Source organism: Chinchilla lanigera, unplaced genomic scaffold (genome assembly GCF_000276665.1).
Source record: "Chinchilla lanigera isolate Chin_1 unplaced genomic scaffold, ChiLan1.0 scaffold00072, whole genome shotgun sequence".
In the NCBI taxonomy this organism is placed as follows: Eukaryota; Metazoa; Chordata; class Mammalia; order Rodentia; family Chinchillidae; genus Chinchilla; species Chinchilla lanigera.
Window position 1 is genome coordinate 10344720 of NW_004955473.1, and position 20776 is coordinate 10365495.

General features: G+C 34.9%; 1 protein-coding gene across 1 annotated transcript in view; it reads right to left on the reverse strand.

Annotated features, from left to right (window-relative positions):
* Positions 1-687: 687 nt before the first annotated feature.
* The window catches only part of Sh2d1a (SH2 domain containing 1A), a 25129-nt gene continuing 5040 nt past the window's right edge, over positions 688-20776 (reverse strand). Inside the window, exons 2-4 of the mRNA XM_005401276.1 lie at positions 7939-8002; positions 3222-3354; positions 688-2261 (exon numbers count right to left, since the gene is read on the reverse strand). Of these exons, the coding sequence (XP_005401333.1) occupies positions 2224-2261; positions 3222-3354; positions 7939-8002 (235 nt within the window). The 3' untranslated portion in view covers positions 688-2223. The remainder of the gene's footprint in view (positions 2262-3221; positions 3355-7938; positions 8003-20776) is intronic.

Here is a 20776-nt window from a genome sequence, read left to right on the forward strand (position 1 = left end):
GGAAATAGGCTCACCCGCTAGAATGTTTGACAATAATAAATTAAGAAAAGCATGTATATTTTCCAAGGAAGCAGTCCAGTAAAACAAGTAAGATATTCTTCATCAATGCTTTGTTTATTAAGAGCTTCTGTCTCTGAATATTGTTAAAGTAATATTTTAAGACAAATTAGATAAATAAATCTTTCAAATACTTTGTTTCAATATGAAAGACCACTAATGATTCCAGGAAGCTTTTTCAAAAAAGACTCTCATAAAAGAACATAGAAATGTCATTCATATATTCAAGAACAAACAAATTAGAGTAACAATTAGTTACATGTACTAAAATTTAAACCAACCTACAAATAATTAAAACTTATTTAAATATATGCATTTTGGTTTTTTTTGTTTACAGTTACAAACAGCACTTTATTAAATATTCTGCCATTCCATTCTTTTTTAATTAAATTTTTGATACATTTAGATATACATAAGGATCACATTTATCATAGGGTACTCGTACCTATAGATAATATATCTTGCTTCTTCTTTTTTTCCCATGCTCCTCCCCTCCCTTCAACCCCTCTTCCCCTCCTTATTTAGAAAAGCTTTGTTTACACTGTTTCCTTCTTTTCTCTTTTTGCTTTTCCCTTCCTTCCTTCCCCCTCCCCCCACCATAATTCCCCTTCCAATTTGAACATTTTCTTCCTGTTTCACGATATCTATTACACATGTTGGTCCTTTTTTACACTTTTGTTTTCTCACACCAGAGAAACAGTGTGGAGTAGGCTTCTGAATGCCTTTACAAGTTAAAGTGATGCTCTTCCTTCAAGAAATGATGAGCTACCCACAATATACTACCATGGCCATACTTCACTATGCTAAATGTCTAAAAATCAGAACTTGCAGCACATAAAGAGTAGCTCTGGCTTTCAGCAGTGCGCTAGTTATTAACTAAGTTGACAGCATTCACGTACAACCCAAATTGCCATGTCATCCGTATACAATGAGACAGATTTTTCCTATGGACCAGAGTATTTGCGCTGATTTGCCTTTCCTCTAAAGCCAACTCTACCTACACATAGAGAACCTCACTTATGTACTTAACAACTTTTATTATTATTGTGTGTGCCTTTTAAATTTTCTTTTATTATCTCTTACTATTACAATTTTCTTGGCCAATAAGACAGTGGATATCTGAGGGCAGGGCCCAGATATTTTTACTTCTCTACCCCCAGTACCCTATTATGTTTGTTGAACAGATGAATTATTTGAGTCATAAAGCAACATGGCATACAGTCAATCACAAACTTGTAAAGATATAAATGTGAGAAGAAAATACATGCAAAATTTTGACTCTTACTTAGGTTTCAGTCACTCAGAATTGTTAAAAATTAATGTAAGCATAAGCTTTCAAGTAGACTTGTCAGGTTACCAATAGGGAGACTGATTACACATCAGTTAACCAAGAGCTCTAGTTGCCGAAAATTCCTTTGCAAATGAGGTTTTACATAGAGTAGAAAAAATTGGGGCAGAGATAAATGAGAAGAAGAAAAACCTACATCATCAGATTTCTAAATATAATTTCTTATCCTATACCATCAAATACAGTAAACATTTACAAGTTATTTTAAATTATAAGATTTTAAACTCCAGATTGGTCAGTGGATTTTACTGTCTGACATCAGAATACTAGACAAGAAAGTTACTTTCAAATTTAAACAGGAATCCTTCACTGTTTACCTAGTACTTGTGTCAGTGGACAGTTTTATAAATCCCCAAAGGGCCTATGACACCATAGACAGAGGAGAACTGTATGTGACAGAGGTGGGGGACACCAACTACATTCTCAGAATACACTCAGGAAATCAGTAATTATCAAATGATATATCACTGTAATTGGTGCTTTGACAAAAGCTAGGGATTATTTTTATTTATATTTGGCAAGAATCGACATTAATGTTTTATCAAGTATTCATTATATCTTAAATTATTTCCCATTTGAAAATACGGTAACTGAAAATAACCTATGGAATTATTTTTCCCAATCTTCATTTCAAAGCTTTTCGTTATCTACAGTGTCCATTTCAGCTTTAATATGAGGCACAGTGCTTTCAATGCAGGACTACAGTGGTGCTACAAATGCATTTATAGCTCACTGAACTAACTGTATTATCTACATGACACAAGACTTAGCATGTATTTAAATTATTGAAAATAAAGTACAAGGTGTTTTCTTTTTCATCATGGTGCTTTCAGGAAAACATCAGAATCTCTTCTCCCTAAAGAAAAAACAACAATAATCATGAAAAGATAAATTTACACAGTATTGAAATTATAGATTAACTCAAACTTGTAAAATTTTCCAATGGCACAAAACTCACAATAATACAACACAATGATATATCTTGAGCAGCTATTATTTAAAACTGAGTGATAAAGAAGGGAATACCGAGCAGAAAAGAACAATTAGCCAATTTGTAAATTAGAGTTCTACTTATATTTCTATTCTAAAGGCTAACTACTCATTAATTTAGCTCACTACTTGAATTTAATTGTTAGTTTATGCCCAAGCCTGGGTCCCTGTCAAAAACAGATATAAAAATGCATTTTCTTTTATCATGAATATTGATTGTTTCAATCAGGGTATATCTTCTCACTCCAGAAAACCCCTTTCCGTAGAGTAACATGTCAAATATCTACAAACATTGGCTGCTAGTCACTCTTCAGAATGACACATACACTATAATAGCTTTGCTCGGTAGATGTTACATCTGTGCCAGTATAACAATAAAGTTTAATAATTTAATTTCCTTTGCTAAAGTAAAATGCATTCTTGAGCACCAACAACAGTTTCCTAAGCAAAGGTAAATGCATAGCCCAGGTATTCTCTGAATTATCCATCTGTCAAATCATTTGTGCCTACATTAGTACGGTGAAATGGTAGTCATGTATCTATAAAATGGACCAGAAGAACAACATGAAATAAGAAATTAAAGTGTGGCCAGGTAGAATTTTTTATATTTTTGCTACAAGCTTATTTTACTACAAGCTTACAATATGTCATATTGAGATTATAGCATAAATTAATCATCTATCACTTGATTTGTTGGGTACATCTACATTCTCATTGCATTTTTCTTACAGAACTTCCAGTTGATTTAATGCTTATCAGTAGGTTGACTCCAATATCTGAGCTTCCAAATCCTGTCAAAAATGAACAGTAATTATACCTATAGTACCTTGTGTACTTCGAGCTGAGGAATTCTCAACTGGATACTGCAGAGGTATTATGATGCCTTGGTCTGGCTTCTGAAATGCTGAAATGAGATTTTTTATTTTCCGGAAAAATCTTTTATGTACCCCAGGTGCTGTCTGGAAAATAAAAGTTCAAGCAAATTATTTACCTACTTCTTAACGCTACCCCTAAAAAAACCGAACCCTACAAAAAAATGCAAGGGATGCTCAGCAAGGTAGCATTTGTGTAACGTGATCAAATATCTGAAAACATAAGGAAGAAAAAATAAACATTCCAAAAGAGCTTACTTTGGTTGGCTGAATATCCCTGCAAGAGGATCTAATGAGCTGTCATTTCAGTTCTCCCGAGGGTGGTGTTAGTTTGTACAAGCTCTTGCTCATCGGCCTGCCCTTCTTGCCTGCTATACATCATACATCCTGAACCTCTAAGGGTATATAGGCCATTACCCACAATCAGTTCAGCAACAGAGGGGATGCAGTTAAACACAGAAAAAGCACAGATCCTACAGATCATTAATAAAAAGCCTGAGGAACCAAAAAACTAAAAACAATAACCCATCCTCCCCTTCTTCATTCTATAATATAAAATACTGCACAGGGAATTAAAATTTGACTGTTATGATACACGCAATGCACGGCTACTTAGTCCTTATACTCTTTCACCTCACAATATGTCCTACTTCATCCTTCACATTAATTTTTTTCTTCCTTAGGAAACTTCTCTATCCTTCCCCAAATTGCTGTCTCTCTCAGCACTATGACAAGGTTTTCTCTAAAACATGAAAATGAAAGACTATCTAAGGTCACCTTTATTTATTTGTTTTTAAAGAGATCATTATCTGCAGGTGATTATTAAAATACATTCCTTCCCTGACATCAGGTCTCTTACCAAGATACTGCCTGAAATCAACAACAATTTCCTGCAAAACTTGAGCCAAACTTTAGTCATCAGCTCAAACTGTCATTTTACATAAAGTAAAATAGTAGTGCTGTGAGCAATTGAACAATGAGTAGAGTTTTGTTTTTTTTTTTAAGGAAAGTTGTTTTTAGCTATTCCATATGGAAGATTTTTTAAATGGAAGCTGGGATTTTTTTTTTTTAGCATTTAATGAAAAAACATGAAGGCTGGCATGTAGACTTCTGTCAACTAAATAGTATGCTGGAGCTAGCACACCTTCCACAGTAACTCTCAGTCATTCCCCACACTGGGATAAGTAATTCCTTGTAAGAAATACTGCAAAAGTTGCACAGGTTCAAGCAATTCTTTGGCTCTTAGACAGAATCTCCGAATTGCAAAGCTATGCCATAAGCCCAGAATACTTCCTTGCACCTTCGTTGGAGTGCTTTTTCATTTTCAAAGTACTCTCCTATCTAGACCCCCACTATATTTTCACAGACTTGCAGTTATTGACTGATTGAGTTATTCACATTTGTCAATAAAAAATGTAAATCTAGGAAAATTAATCAGCTTGTGTAGGGTCCCACAGATAACTAGAAATATGTGAATTGCCTCTGAATCCCTTTAATATTGGGACTGGATCAAGAAGCTTCAGTGAAGCTGCAGTCACCAACCAGAGAAGAAAGTATACACTCCCCCAGTGTGGAAAGATTTTAAACCATATAAATTTTTAGCTGTTATTATGGCTTGTAAAACCATTTGTCAACGGAAACATTGTGTTTATGGGGACTGATATGCAGTTAACACTTGATTATCCACACTAATGGAGGAATGATAGCATTGGATGCATAGAAGCAATCTGAATTTGGGATGCAATGTTTCTTTAGCAAATGTCTCACCTAATTTTATAACGATTTTCTTAGGCTAACTAGTAAAAGTATTGAGTATCAACTGCTCTTCTACTGCTCGAATACACAGAAAAGCCCCCAAGGCATTAAAGTTGGCAGAGAGGTCTGTAAATTCTTTACAACGTACCACTGACAGTTCACATATAAATAAATGATAGTAGACTCTATGTAGAATTCTGTGAATTAACAAGCAAAATGTTAACCCAAGTCCCATAAAGTAAGTTGATATTTTAGGCAATGGCCTAAAAATTACGCATCATATTTGTCTTTCTTAGTTCATGGAATCCAAGCTTCAATTTCACCCCACTCCTCAAAAGAAATCTCAGACTTACCCGGATTGCTAGCACATTCTTTGCACAGAGAATGGAATGCCAGTGCCATGATTTTTTCCTGCAGCATGGCAAACGGAAATGTTGTTCCAAAAAGCTGTATAAATATCTATCATTTGCCCAATTTTGAAAATACATTTACCACAAAAATTGTACCCCTGACAACTCCTATCCTGTCACTAAACTCAGCTACTTTTCAAAGTTGTACATTTCCCATGCTGTCACCTCTTAGTTATCCATGGAAACATGTTCTGGATCACCACTGGTCTTCATACGCTCTAGAGAAATTTCTTACAGTCAGGTGGTATGAGTTCTGAGAATGCACACTAGTTTAATATTCACCTTAGCAAAGCATAACTGAGAGGCTAAATACAGTAGTCAGAAAAAGCACAAAACTGATTGCAGAAAATATAGAATTGTTGAGCTATTTTGTATTTTGGAATAATCCATGCCCGTCTTCTGCTATCTTGGTGCAGATAATGACAATATTATTAAATATTGTCTAGACAATGAGGTGAGAGGGAGTTTATTTTCAGTAAACCCTCTCCTTCTTAACATGATCACAAGCATGCAGCAATTAAGAGCAAGTTTAGAAACAAGACTGTTAAACCCTAAAAAAAAAATCTAAGATTCTTTCCATAAAGAGTATGCTTCAGCAGCTGAAGGGTGCTTTTCCAGAGAAAAGGGTTACTTCTATCAAATAAAATACAAATATGTATCTATGATTACATTATGCATAGCTATTCTTCATGATAAATTAAGTTTAACTTCTTATTTAATTATCTGCAGTGATACAGAGAATTTTTTTTCAAAATAAATAGGCATACACTGTTTTAATTAGAAATGGTACTGTTTTTCCTTCAGTTAGTATACAGTATTAATTATTCTGATATAAGTTAAAATGTATTTGAAAATTTGCCCTAATTCATCTCAGAAGATCAAAAGATTTGTAGTCTATAATTTGTACTTTACAATTTACTAATGAATTTGTAAGCGTAGAGCTATTTTAGTTTTAAGTCTAGATTTTAGAGTTTCTTAAATGAATGGATGTTATTAATAGAGTTAATATTAACATTTATGTTCCCAAAAGCTCATAATGAAGTACTTTCATTATAAATATGGAGTATTTTAAAGAGTGAGAACACAAAGAAATCATTTAAGTTATGAAATTTCAGTTGCAGAGACTTTGAGGATTGGTAAAATATGATAGTCCATAATATTCTGGTCCATGGAAATAGATTTCACTCTACAGGCATTTCTTGGAATGGTACAGGGGCTTTCAGACACTTTCAAAGAAACAAGAATTCTTTGTTTTAAAGAAATCTTATTCCGAGCCCTAGTTTATAACCAAAATAAAAGAGAACTGCTCAGATTGATGCCAAAGTAGATATCCAGAAATATATCCACTCACCTCCTCCCACCTTCTGCAGCACCTCGGAAGCCCAGAGACCCAGTTACAAGAGCACTATGGTTCTGTAGAGCATAGCTTAAAAACATTGCAAAATTTCCTCCTCCATATTCCAACTATCCATAGCCTTCCAATGTGTCTCACACAGGAGTCTTGCCCCCACCACACACACATAAAGCAGCATCCATTACCCTTAAGGCTTTGAAAATCCTCCCTCTTTTGAACTATCATCATAGATAGCTTTGCACTGAACTATATGTAAGCATATTGTTCTAATATTTTCAAAATGTCACACTTTTGTGGGCTCACTATATGACAAGACCTGTAGCTAAGAGCTTCATTACCTGCACTGTCTCCTTTATTCTACCAAATGAGCCTTGTGAGTAAGGAATTATTGTGAGGTTCATTTTACAGATGAAGAAGCTGACTCACAGAAATGTAAGTACAGTAACCTGTCCAAAGTCATTATACCTACTGGGCAAAGGACAGGTTGAACCACACCTGGAACGTAGATGCACTTTACAACAAAGCCCAGGATCTTACACTGCTGTTCACTCCCATGCCATAGCTCCCTCAGGATGTCGTAGACTCAGAAATAAGAATAATATTTTATTGACTTTTATATGCTTGATAAAACTTTGTATAGGTACTAACTAAAAGTTTGACATCCTCTTCCAACATTTTTGTACTTCTGAAGTCATAGCACTCCACACAAAGTTGGCGGAATGACTTTAGGAACAAAATTCTTTAAAGAATTCTTCTTCTGTTTTTTAAAAATCTCTTTTCTCTTCTTTCCCTCCCCCCTCCATCTTTTATTCCCATTCCCATTTTAAAAAGATTTCCTTACTTCCCATTATATGTCCTTTATTTTGCCCTTTACATTTGGGGATTCTCATAGAAAAAGCCACCATGCAATATTTAAACTTGTGTGTCTGATTTATTTCACTTAACATTATAGTGTCGAGGTGCATTCACTCACTTGCAAATGCCTAAAATATGATCCACGAACAATTTTGTTATAGGAGTTTTAGTGATTTAAATCTGATGAATATATTGGTAGTGTATGATATGAATTTTCCTTTATAAAACCAACCTAAATTTCAAACACACCTCCCTGATACTCACTGAAACAAAAACAAATAAAATTGAGTACTGTACCTCAGCACTCCAAGAACCCGTTTCTGTCTGGGACACTCGGTATGTATAAATGTAACCTTGATACCTGTGAAAGAATAAATTTTCGTTACTGAAAATTCCAAAAGAACAATGAATGCTCTAAATTTGAACTTTCTATTAATGTTAGAAATAGAAATTACTATTATAATTACTTATTACTTATTATAAATGTTACACACCAGGACACACATCTCTGGAACCATTGCATTCATAGGAAGCAAGTGACTCTAACTTGCTTACATATTATATACACCTAATCACACACTCCAGTGGGCTTTCATTATCTTCTTATTTTTTTCAGTGTGGAAGCTCATGCTTCTAAGGATTTGTTTAGTTGAGACACTGTACAGAAAGAAACTAGAGAACTATTCTAATTGATAAAAATCATGAATTATTAGAAATTTTAACAAACCTTAGGGTTATTTTTTAAGTACACATAGAGCCTGACACTGAAAACATATCACTGGAATAAGACACTACCACACCCACATAAAATAATAGTAACATTGATAATATTAATTAGACAAATAACATAACTGTAATAGTATGAGCTTATAACATTGCAAGAATATAACTCTACTCTTACCACTATTGCAATATATTGTAATACAAGATTACTATACTACTGTTAAACAGATTATACTAATATAGTAACAGTAATTTGAATTTAGAAGTTACATCATAGAATATTATTCAGCCTTAAAAAAGAATTAAATTCTGTCATTTGCAGCAACACAGATGGAACTGGAGGACATTACAAGTATGTTAAGTGAAATAAGGCACAAACAGAAAACAGTGTATGTTCTCACTTATATGTGGATGCTAAATGTTGGTCTTCAAGAGGAACAGAATATAATAGTGGTTACCAGATCCTGGGAAGGGTGTAGGAGAGGAGGAAGGAGGAGAGGATAGTTAATTGCTACAGGGGTGCCTTTCCACAGGAAGAATAAATGGGACTAGTCCACATAGCGTGAAAAGATAACTATGGCTGACAACAACTATAAGTGTATATTTCACAATAGCTAGTAGAGAGAATCTTAAGTGTTCTCAACACAAAGAAATCATAAATGTCTAAGGTTATGGATATACCAATTACCCTGATCTGATCGTTACATATTATATACGTGTACTGAAATATCCAATTACCCTGAATATGGGTATGCCAATTACCCTGATCTGATCATTACATATTGTGTACATGTACTGAAATATCAGACATTATGTGTCAGTTAGAATAAAAAACTCTTAAGGAGAAAGAAGGAGTGCTGCCAATGCACTAGAAAACAGCTTGTCCTTTTAAATGCAACAAACATTCTCTATTATTCAGTTTACATGCACATTGCATGCCTGTATAATTGATTTCTATTATGTGCCAAGAGTTTTACATGCTGTATTAGTTTGCTCAGCCGCCATAAAAGACTACCGCACACTGGACGGCTTGTACAAAAGAAATGTATTTCTCACAGTTGTGGAGGATAGAAGGCCTAAATCAAGGTGCCAGCCAGGGAGGCTTTATTCTGAAGTCTGTTCTTTTGACTTGTGAGTAGCTGCCTCCCCACTGTGCCTTTCCTCGGTGTTCAAGCACTGGTAAAGAGATAGAGATCTTCCTCTTCCTCTTCCTCTTCCTCTTCCTCTTCTCATAATGCCACCAATCCTATTAGATGAATGCTCCACTCTTATGACCTCATTTAACCTTAATTGCCTTCTAGAGATCATATCTCCAAATACAGTCACATTGGGGTAAATGCTTTAAAGATATTTGGGCACACAATGTACTCTATAGCATTCCATCCCTAGCCCTCCAAAATTTATGTCCTTCTCCCATCCAAAATACATTCATTCCATCCCAATGGCCCCTAAAGTCTTAGCTCATTTCAATAACAACTCTAAAGTTTTAAGTCCAAAGCTTAATCTAAATATCGTCCGATCATGTGAGGGTGAGATTCAAGGTACCATTCACATTAAGGCAAGATTCCTCTCCAGCTGTGAACTTATGAGACCAGGTAAGTTACGTACTTTCAAAATACAGTGGTAGGTGGACATAAGATTGACATTCCTGTTCCAAAAGGGAGATATCACAATTACAGAGTGACAGGTTCCAAGCAACTTCAGAAATTAGCAAAGCAAAGTTTACTGGATTTTGAGGCTCCAGGATAATCTTTTATTCAATATTCTGCCCTTCAAGTCCACTTGGACAGTAGTGTTTCCCTCATTTCTCTTGACGGAAGGACAGCCTCACCCAAGCAGCTCTGTTGGGCCTCAGTACTATGCTTTGAAACTAAGGTAGAACATCTTTATTTCCAGACATACGCACTCTGGGCTTGTGGGAGGAGCAGCAGCCTTGATAATCTCTGAACTGCCTTCAGGGACATTGTCCCTTTTTCTTGAAGGATAAAGCACGTTTTCAGTGAAGTGCTCTACCAAAGTGCCCTGTTCTCTTTGGTGCAAACTGGCAGTGTCTCTGTTACCTTGGTCCAAACTATGCCTGGATTCTGCTGAAATAGCTCATTAACATCATGGACAATCTCCTGAAGGACTGATAGTCCAGTCACACCCTTGGTGTTTTCTCTACAATTTGCAATAGGCTGAGAACTTTGAAAATCTTTAAAATCTGGTTCCTTTTTACTTAAGGATTTCTTCTTCAATTCATCTCCTTTCTTTTGCTTTTTACTACAAGCAGTCTAAAAGAACCAAGCCACTCTTTTAAAACTTTCCTTAGAAATATCCTCAGCTGGGGGCACTGGGGATGTACTTCAGTAGAAGAAAAAGAAAAAGATTAGGAGGAAAGAAAGGAAAACAGGGAGGGAGGGGACGAACCTCCTCAGCTAAGTGTCCAACTTCTTTGCTCAAAAAATATATCTACAAAATACTACAACACACTTCAGCCCCATTCTTTGCCACTTTATAATAAAGATCATCTTTCTTCCAGGTTCCAAAAACATGTTCCTCATTTCCATTTGAGATTCCACCAGAATAAAAATGTGTGCATCTCAAAATATTCCTCCAGCCTCTACCCATTTTCTGGGTGTAAAACCACTTCTACATTTTTAGGTATTTGTTACAGCCTACCCCACTTCTCAGTACCAAAATCTGTATCACTTGCTTAGGCTGCCATAACCAAATATCATAGATTTAAACAATATAAGTTTGTTTCTCATTGCTCTAGAGCCTGAAAAGTTCGAGATAAATGTGTTGGCGGGAAGGTTGCATTCTAGAGCCTCTTTTCTTGGCTTGTAGGCAGCTGCACTCTTAAGGTAGGCTCACTTGACTTCTTTGTATATCTGTTCTTCCTGTTCTTATAACATCATCAATCCTATCAGATTAGGACCCAATCCTTAGGAACTCATTTAACCTTGATTACTTCCTAGAGGTCTTCTCCAGAAGTACAAACTCACATGAATTTCTGAGGCACATAACTTAGTGCATAGTATATGAATTATCTCCTTTGGACCCCACAGAAAATCTTATCACCTTTATATTATGAAATTTGTCTTATAGATGAGGAGACTGAGAAATGACCAAAGCCAGAGAAGAGATCAAGAAGTAAAGATGAGACCTGAATCGGCCCCATTTGACTCTAGAGCTCCAGGTCTTGGTCCTCACACTGTAATGGATATATAGATTTATTATATTTTAGTAAATATGGTAATGCTACTTAATTTGCCTAATTAACTTTTAAATTTTTTATCAATTATATTTACTTTAATGGGTGCATAAAAACATAAAATTGTACATATTAATTCAGTACCATGTGATATTTTGATATATGTATAGATTGTGTAATCTTTAAATTGGGCCAAACATACCAATATACTCAGACACTATAATTTCTTTATCATAAAAACCTTCGAAGTCCTTTCTTGTAGATTTTTGCAATGGTATTTATAATCACCCTACCATACGACAGTACACCAGAACTTCTTGCTCCTAATTGTAATTGAGTACCCACTGATCAAACTCTCCTCATCCCTTCTTCCTCCCTGTACTTCCCAGCCTCTGGTACGTACCACCCTACTCTGAACTCCTACAGGATCAACTTTTTAGATTCCACATATGAGTGAAATCATGTAATACTTGTGTTTTTGTACTTGACTTACGCTGCTTAACAAAATGAGCTCCAGGTCCATTCACATCATTGCAAATGACAGGACTTCCTTCTTTGTATGAGTAGTATTTCAGTGTATATACTGTATGCACCACATCTTCTTTACCTATTCATCATTTGGTGACATTTAGGCTGTTTCCATCTCTTGCCTATTGTGAATCCAGCTGCAATGAAGATAGGAGTGCAGAGTCTCTCAAACGCACTGATTTCATTTCCTTTGAGATGGAATTGCTGGGTCATGTGGCAGTTCTATTTTTAATTTATTGAGGAAACTTCATACTGTTTGCCATAATGCCTGTACTAATTTACATTCTCACCAACAGTGTATGAGTATTCACTTTTCTCCACATCCTGGCCAGCACTATTTGTCTTTGCTCTTCTTGATAATAGCCATTCTTACTGAGTGAGGAGATCTCTTTGAGGTTTTGTTTGCATTTCTCTGATGATTGTTGCTGAACATTTGTATAATTTGCCCAATAAACTTTACTTCAGTAAAACTGCCATGGAATAAAATTTTATTAGGCAAATTATAAAAAGTATACTAAAAAGTTTGAATCTGAATATGAACCAACATGGTTTTATTTAATGCATTTCCTGGTTACTATTACTGGGCACAAGTTTGGATCAATAGACATCTTTAGCTGGGATACACACTAAACTCTGGTTAAGATCAATGTGTTTCAACTTAAAAGAACAGATTATGCTACAGTATTAGAAAGAAAGTCATGCCTGAGTCATTCACATTTGCTATTAACTCCCTTTAGAATTAGAAATCTTTAAATAAGTGCATTAAATTACTATTCGTTTAATTTATATTTGTCAGTACTGACTACCTAAAGAACAAAACACTGAAACATTCTAATGAGGTTCATCTGATTTGTGATATTGAGCAAAAAGGTCAGTTTAACTGCTGGTGTGCTCAGATGAAATGTTTTGTTTTTGTTATGAAGGTTTGCCAGACTATTTAGATCATATGTAAAATAGCTTAATATATGCCTATGTATATGTTGAATAAGTATAAAATATTCCATTGTTAAAGTCCTTTGCTTTTTTAAAAAATTGAAATCTACCTTAAAGCCCACTGATCTCAGTAAGTACTCACAGGGAACAAGTAAAGATATTTAATTTACATTTTTCACCATGGAAACATGAAACATAAGCTTTAAGTGAATTTCTTACAACTCAGCAGCAAAATGGACACAAAAGCAGAGAAACAGCACAGGTCCTTAGTTTCATTTTCCCTATAGGAAGTGATGAACGGCAATAATTCAGTAACATTACGGGTGATGTGGAAATACATTATTTAAAATCTCAGCAACAATGCAAATAAAATAGTAAGCAACTTATTTTCCACATTCTAAAGTGGTCGGTCTCCTAAAAGTGCAATGAGTCTACCTTCCTACCATCATTCAGCCTCATTTCATCAAAATAAATGAGTCTGTTTTGAAAACTGTTTCCTAACGAATCTGATCTTATCGCACTTTCAGTTAAGCAGCAGGAACCTGAGTACCACTTCAAAGTTCTTACCTCCTTCAGTCTCTGAACAAACTGGTGTCAATGACACATGAAATTTCTCATGATTAATGCATCTAATATTAACAATTTCCTTTCCCTCCCCACAAGCCCCTTGAATTTCTGAATGAGCAAAATTGTTTAGCTTCTCAAAAAAGCCAGGAGTTCACGCCTTTAACTTGCTGAAGTAACTGACCACAGATTTCCTGTAGCTAATTCTCATTATAATATGTCATGGATGGAAGAGAATTAAAACAGTACAACTCAAATTGCATTCCTAGGAGAAGAACATTAGCATCATGAAGGGGCTTTTAAAATGTAGAATCTCAGGCCCCAGCCCAGAACTGTTTAATCAGAATCTGCATTTTGACAAGATTTTCCAGTGGTTTGTATAAACGTAAAAGTTATAAAAGAACTGATTACAATCCAAAAAAAATACCCACCCCTCACTGAGACTGTGGATGGCAAGACCCCCAAGGTCCAACTGGTTTACTTCACCCACCCAGGGCACTTCTTACTACCTCTCCCATATTCGCTCAGTCTATGCTTTATGAATGCAGTTCTACTTTTATATAAACCAAAGCTTTGTTGATTGTTTCAGTCTTCATAGAGCAAAGTTTTTGAGATATTTTGGCCTTTCTTTTCCAACAAAATTTCATAGATTTTTTTCCTATAGTTTAAATTATGAAAGAGTAATTTTGTAATACAAAAATTAAACTAAAATACTGAATACTTTTTTAAAACCCATACACCCTCTCCTAGAATGTAGAAAATCACTGTTCTAGGAAACAAATTGGCAAGATATAATAGCAGTTATAGAACTATGTATACATTTGATAAAATGACCTTGCTTATCTTCATGTACTCGAAGGAAACAAGAGGAAAAAGCAACGTGACAACAATTTTCATAATAGTTTTATTTCAGTAATGAAAAATGGAATTAACCTAAGTGCCCCTAAATAATGATTCTTTCAAATAATGGAATCATTTTTGGATGTGCCCCCAAAATATAAGTGAGAAAAGTGTGGTGGATTGACAACTGGTGGTCAATTTGTAACACCCAACTGAACTGAAGCAGTGTGGTGCTGGGTGTGGGAGGCCCACCTGAGGATTATTGCCGGCAGCGTAAGAGGTGAACTGGAGAAGAAGAGAAGCTGTTAGGGAGCGCTGGTTTTCCTGAAGGAGCTTGTTATGCTGGCTTTCCTGTTGGACTCGGTTGTTATCATCGGAGGAGCTCGGGACTTTGTTGTCGCTGAGAATGGCAACAGTTCACTTTGTGGGAGCTCTGGTCCTTACTTTGAGCATCACTTCCTGGCTCCAGAGGAGAAGCTTGTCAGGCTGGATTTCCTAATATAGACTCGGCTGTTCTCATCATCAGAGGAGCTCGGGGCCTCGTTGTCACTGAAGATGGCTGTGATACTTTTCAGGGGAGCTCTGGTTCTTACTTTGAGCATCGCTTCCTGGCTGCAGTGCAGATCTCACAGCCTGCTAGCACAGATCCTTCATCCCACTAGCACAGATTTTCTAGCTTCCACCACTGACCTTTGGGCCTTCCCAGTGCAGATCCATGAAACAAGGCTGCATGAGACCTTGTCATGGACTCTTGGCCTCCAGTTGGACTTATGGGGGAGGGCACTGTTATGGGCTCTAGGTCTTCAGCTGGACTCATGCAGGACATTACCATGGGATCCAGGCCCTCAGCTTGATTCTTTGGTCTTTAGTGTGTGGACAGATTTCCTGCACTCTTTTTGTATATGACTCTTTGGGTGACTATTATAAAATAATCTTACAAATTATATATATTGTATTGTTTCCCCTTATAAATCCCTGACTACAGTAAAAAGAGAAAGATGGGATTACATAAAAATAAAAAAACTTTTGCACAGCCAAAGAAGTAACAGAACTAAGAGACTACTGAATAAGAGAAAACATTTATAAACCATACGTCTGATACTCAGAATTCATGAAGAATACAAAAAACTCAGTAGTAAGAGAACAAATAGCCTGAGTTAAAAATGGGCAAAAGATATGAACAGATATTTCTCAGAAGAAGACGTATAAACAGTTAACATGTATATGAAACAATGCTCACATCACTAATCATCAAGGAAATGCAAATTAAAACTACCATGAGTTATCAACCCACATCTATTACAGTAGCTATTTTTTTTTTCCATTATATGGTTTCATTTGGTCATCGGTAGTAAAAAAAAAGAAGTCCAATAATATAGAATGAATGGGTTAGTTTACCCACTGGCTACCACATATGATACCAAATGCTTCAAGGCCAATATTTTATGCAATGTAATTGTACTGGTTTGGATTTTCTTTGTCTCTTTCCACGCAGTCTCGGTCAATTAAAGATTCTATTCTCTTCTTAAGATCAGCAGGCTTCGCTGGAAATTTTCACAGGTTATATACTTCTGAAACAAGGAGATTGTGGCTAAGTGTCTTTCTGTTAGAGTAGCTATTATTAAAAGGATGAAAGATAAGTGCTGGAGAGGCTGTGAAGAACAGGAAACCCTTGCAGTGTTGGTGGGAATGTAAATTGGTGCAGCCATTATGGAAAACAGTAGGAAGATCCCTCAAAAAATGAAAAATAGAAATAGTATATGATCCAGTAATCTCAGCATGGGGGATATACGTCTGAAAGAAACAAAATTTGCACTCCCTTGTTCATCACAGGGTTATTCCTACTCACCAAGATATGGAATCACCCTAAGTGTCCATCAACTAATAAACAGATAAAGAAAATGTCATCTATATGAATATTATATATATGGATACTATATATATGAACACTATTCACCCATAAAGAAGAATGAAATACTGTCATATGCAGGAAAATTGATGGAACTGGAAATCATTAAGTGAAATAAGCCAGGCATGGAAAGATAAATACTATAAGATGTCACTCAGTGTGCTATCTAAAAAAGTTCAACTTCCAGAAATTCAGAATAGAATAGTACTTACCAAAGGCTAGGGAGGAGGGCAGTTAGGATTGGAACATGTTGACCAAAGGACATAAATTTCCATTTAGGGGCCGTAAGTACAAGAGATCTGTTGTACAACATGGTGACTATACACTATTTAATCAAAATGAATTATATGCATGGAAATCCTTGAGGAAAGATTTTCAATGCCCTCATTACAAAAAAGTATGTGAAGTAATTCATATTCAATTAACTAAATTTAGCCCTTCTAAAATGTATGCATGTTTCAAAGTATCACACTGTACACAATAAATACATACAATTTTTTCCTAATATAAAAATAGAAGAGAAAAATAAGGAAATTATAGCAGAAAATGGTTCCAAATTATATGAGAATTCCAATATATTAGAGTCCCATATTTTCAAAAAATTTTAAAGTACCTCACTCATGTTGACGTAAAATGATAGTGTGTGTAAAACATGAACATGAGAAGCTACTACTGCCCTCATTAAAACCACTCAGAACTGTCTGTTCCTATACGCATATAAACTAGAAATAAATTTAAACTAATATAAAATCATTCTGACATATTAATTTCCCCTATGAATTTATTTAAGTGACTAATAGCATTTTTTAAAGAAAATGAAGCAGAACTATAATTTGGAGCTTTACAAATCAAAAATAAGAAAAATATAATTCACTTTTTAAAATTGTTGCATTCCCTTTAGCATTACTCCCTTTATTAATCCGGGCAAATGAAGAATATTATTTAATTTTAACTTCTTTCTCCCATTACGATGTATTTTGGACTTTTTTTATAAGTCTGGAATTTAAACTTTATCATGAAAAAAATCCAGAAAGTAAACAATTGGTAGAGAATAGTGAACTTTTAAAATGGCTACCATTAAATTACCTTCATAATTAATATTTTACATTTTAATGAGTACAAAGGATTATTTGTCTAGTCCCTGCTGATAATAAAAATTTCATCAAAAGCTACCCCCAACCCCTTAAAATGTGTTCAAATTAGAAATGGTTCACAAAAAAGCCTCCAACTTACCTCTTACTTTCTCAGTGGGTCAGTGCGGGGGACAGACTTTAGTTTCAAACTAACAAAACCACATCAATTCCTTCTTTGTACCACTTCAAGGACTACCCAAAAGAAAAGATTTAGCTACATCTGACTTCTTCATGACACTGCAAAGATAGCAAGCTAGTTCCCATGCCCTCTATGTCTACATAAAGTAATGTTATTCAAGACAAAATTATGTGACTGATTTTAAAAATTTTTATATTCTAAGGAATATTGTCCTATACAAAGCCATCATTATTGAGAGTACATTCTGATTTAAGAGGTTTCCAAATCTCTTATGGTCTGAAGTTTATTCTTTCACAGTGAATTTGAATTTTTATAACACTCAAAAGTCATTTAGCTTAGAGAATCATGGTAAAAAACTGTGTGATACTGGTGTTGATTAGTTACAACAATAATTATAATCTCTTCTCCTGAATTGCACAGGTTTTATTTACATATACTTATGCTGTGTAACTGCATTGCATTTATAGATCTGTTATTTACATTAATAAACACAGGTGCTAACCTTATAAAATTTGAACTCATGTAATAATCATGACAACGCTCTGAGGTAAGTACTATTTTTCTCATTATTCCTTGTTTTATAGAGAAGAAACCTGAGGCACAGAAAGTTCCAGTAACTTGCTTAGGTAAAATACCTAGTTAAAGGTCAGAGCTGGGATGCACACACAGAGGATCTGGTTAAAAGACCTGGGCTCATAACCACCATTTTATGATGCCGCTGTCTTCGAGAGAATGAATTAACAGACTGGTTTTAAAGGTAATTCACAAAAAGAGAGGGAGTCTACTAGGACATAGGGCTGGAGCTCTCCACTGAAGGAGACAGCAGAGGAGGAAGCTAAAGGTAAGAATACAGGTGGTGAGAGCCCAGAAAAGGTCAGCCCAGACTCTTCTTTGATTAAGAGTCAGCCCAGACTCTTCTTTGATTAAGCTAAATTATTACATGAGTTCAATTTAGACTAATTTTGCAGCTTCAGTTCTGTATTGTCAACCAGAGTCAGCACTTGATTATTGGCTTATGAATTGTCTATTTGGTGGTGTATTCAAATTTAATACTAGGCTGGTCTGTTCCCTCACTCTGCCCTTAATGAATTCTACTCCAAAAATTCAAAGTACTTTTGATGACCTAAGTTATAAAGATGTGGTACCAATACACATATCCAATGGAATTCCAAGTTATAATTTCTCACTAAATGAAGTTAAGGTATAATTTCAGTTCTTTGACACACTGTTCCCATCGCTTCTCGGCCTTTTGGCTAAGATCAAATGTGACACACTGTTCCCATTTATTATAACTGATACACTAGAATTTTATTTTGTCACCACTCCTTCCCATCTCTCAAGTTCATTTGTTTGATAGACACTTTATTCCCAGTCATCCCATTAAATTTTAAAGGACAAAAGATAATTATGCTTTTATCTAAAGACATATATGTCAAATGACTTTATTATGTGTCCTTGTGGCTACACCATTTTTTCTTCCAAACCTTCCATCAGATGGGTAGCAAAGCCAGGTATGGACCAAAGTTGCTAATCATGAAAATATGCTATTTTTCAAGCCAATCTATAAAATATTTTTAAACTAGTTTCCCTCATACCACCATCAACCAATCCCAGTAAGGAGTCAGTACTTTCCCAATGGCTATATCTACCTGGAGAATGACAAGGAAAAAAATGTGAGGGTACATATGCACTAGATGAGAAGAAACTTTATATCCTCAATTCCTCAGTAAAATAGGATTAGGGGTCCCATTCAACCCAGGTATTCCTCTTCTGGGTATTTTTGCAAAAGAACTAAAAACATCAAACAACAATGATATATGTGCACCCATGATTATAGCAGCACAATTTCTAATAGCTAAATTGTGGAAACAACCCAAATGCCCATCAACTGAGGAGTGGGTAAAAAAGCTGTAGTATTTTTATATAATGGAATATTACCCAGCTATAAAGAAGATAAACTCAAGGCTTTTATAGTTAAATAGTTGCCACTAGAGACCACACTCATAAGTGAAATAAATAAGTCTCACATGTGTAAATATTGTATTGTCTCCCTAGTATAAGAATCTGAAAGAGTAAATGAATTCTAAAAGGTACAATAGATAGTGTGAAAGGAAAAGAAAGTGCTCAAAAGGAAAGAATGACTGGGATAAGGGAAAGGAAAAAATAAAGAAGAAAAAAAAATATATATAAGATGGCAGGGATAATTGTACTATTAATTTCTATTGCTTTATTGAAAGGAACAGTTGATATTCAATTGTTTGATCATTCTTACATGTCTATATTTGTTTATGGGAAAAACCATATGAAGATAACAGTATGTAATACAGCAACCATTGTTAATTTCTTTTCACCTCATCTGAAATTCTGCATTGTTTTTATTGTTTTTATGTTGTTTCATTTATGTCTGTGTGTTTGTTAACATGTTTTGGTTTTTTTATCTCTAAAAATAAAATTTAAAAAAGAAACTTTAGAGCCTCACAAAATCAAAGAAGATAAGGTAAAAGAAAACTATTTACATTAATAAGCACATTCAGTATACTGAATGAACACAGGAAAAGTACCTAAGCTCAGGGCTTTTTTATGCAATAATAAATATATTAAAAAAGTTTCCACTTATGACAGAAACATAAAAAGACATACATATTCACACAAATATTAACTAGAAAAAATCTTAACAAAATTGTGTATGATCTACAAGAAGAATACTATAAAATTCTATTGATAGTTATAAATAAAAAATAGCAAATACAGAGATGAACTATGTATTTTAAAATAAAGAGTAAATTCTTTGAAGATGAAAATTTTTCTGTAATTTATTAATGAGCTTAATGAAATCCCAATGGAGCTTTTCAATTTTTTTCTTTTTTCTTTTTTTTTTTTTTTTTTGGTACTGGGAATTGAACTCAGGACCTTGTGCTTGCCAGGCAGGCACTTGTGCCACTGAGCTGTATCCCCAGCCCAAGAAGTCAGTTGGTTTCCTGTAGAAAACATACTCCACTTTTTTTTTTTGGTACCCAGAATCGAACTCAGGATCTTGCACTTGCCAGGCAGGCACTTGTGCTGCTGAGCTATATCCCCGACCCAGAGCTTTTCAAATTTAACAAAATTATTTAGATTTCATCTCAAAGAGCCAATAGATAAGAATAACAAATAATTTTTAAATATATTAA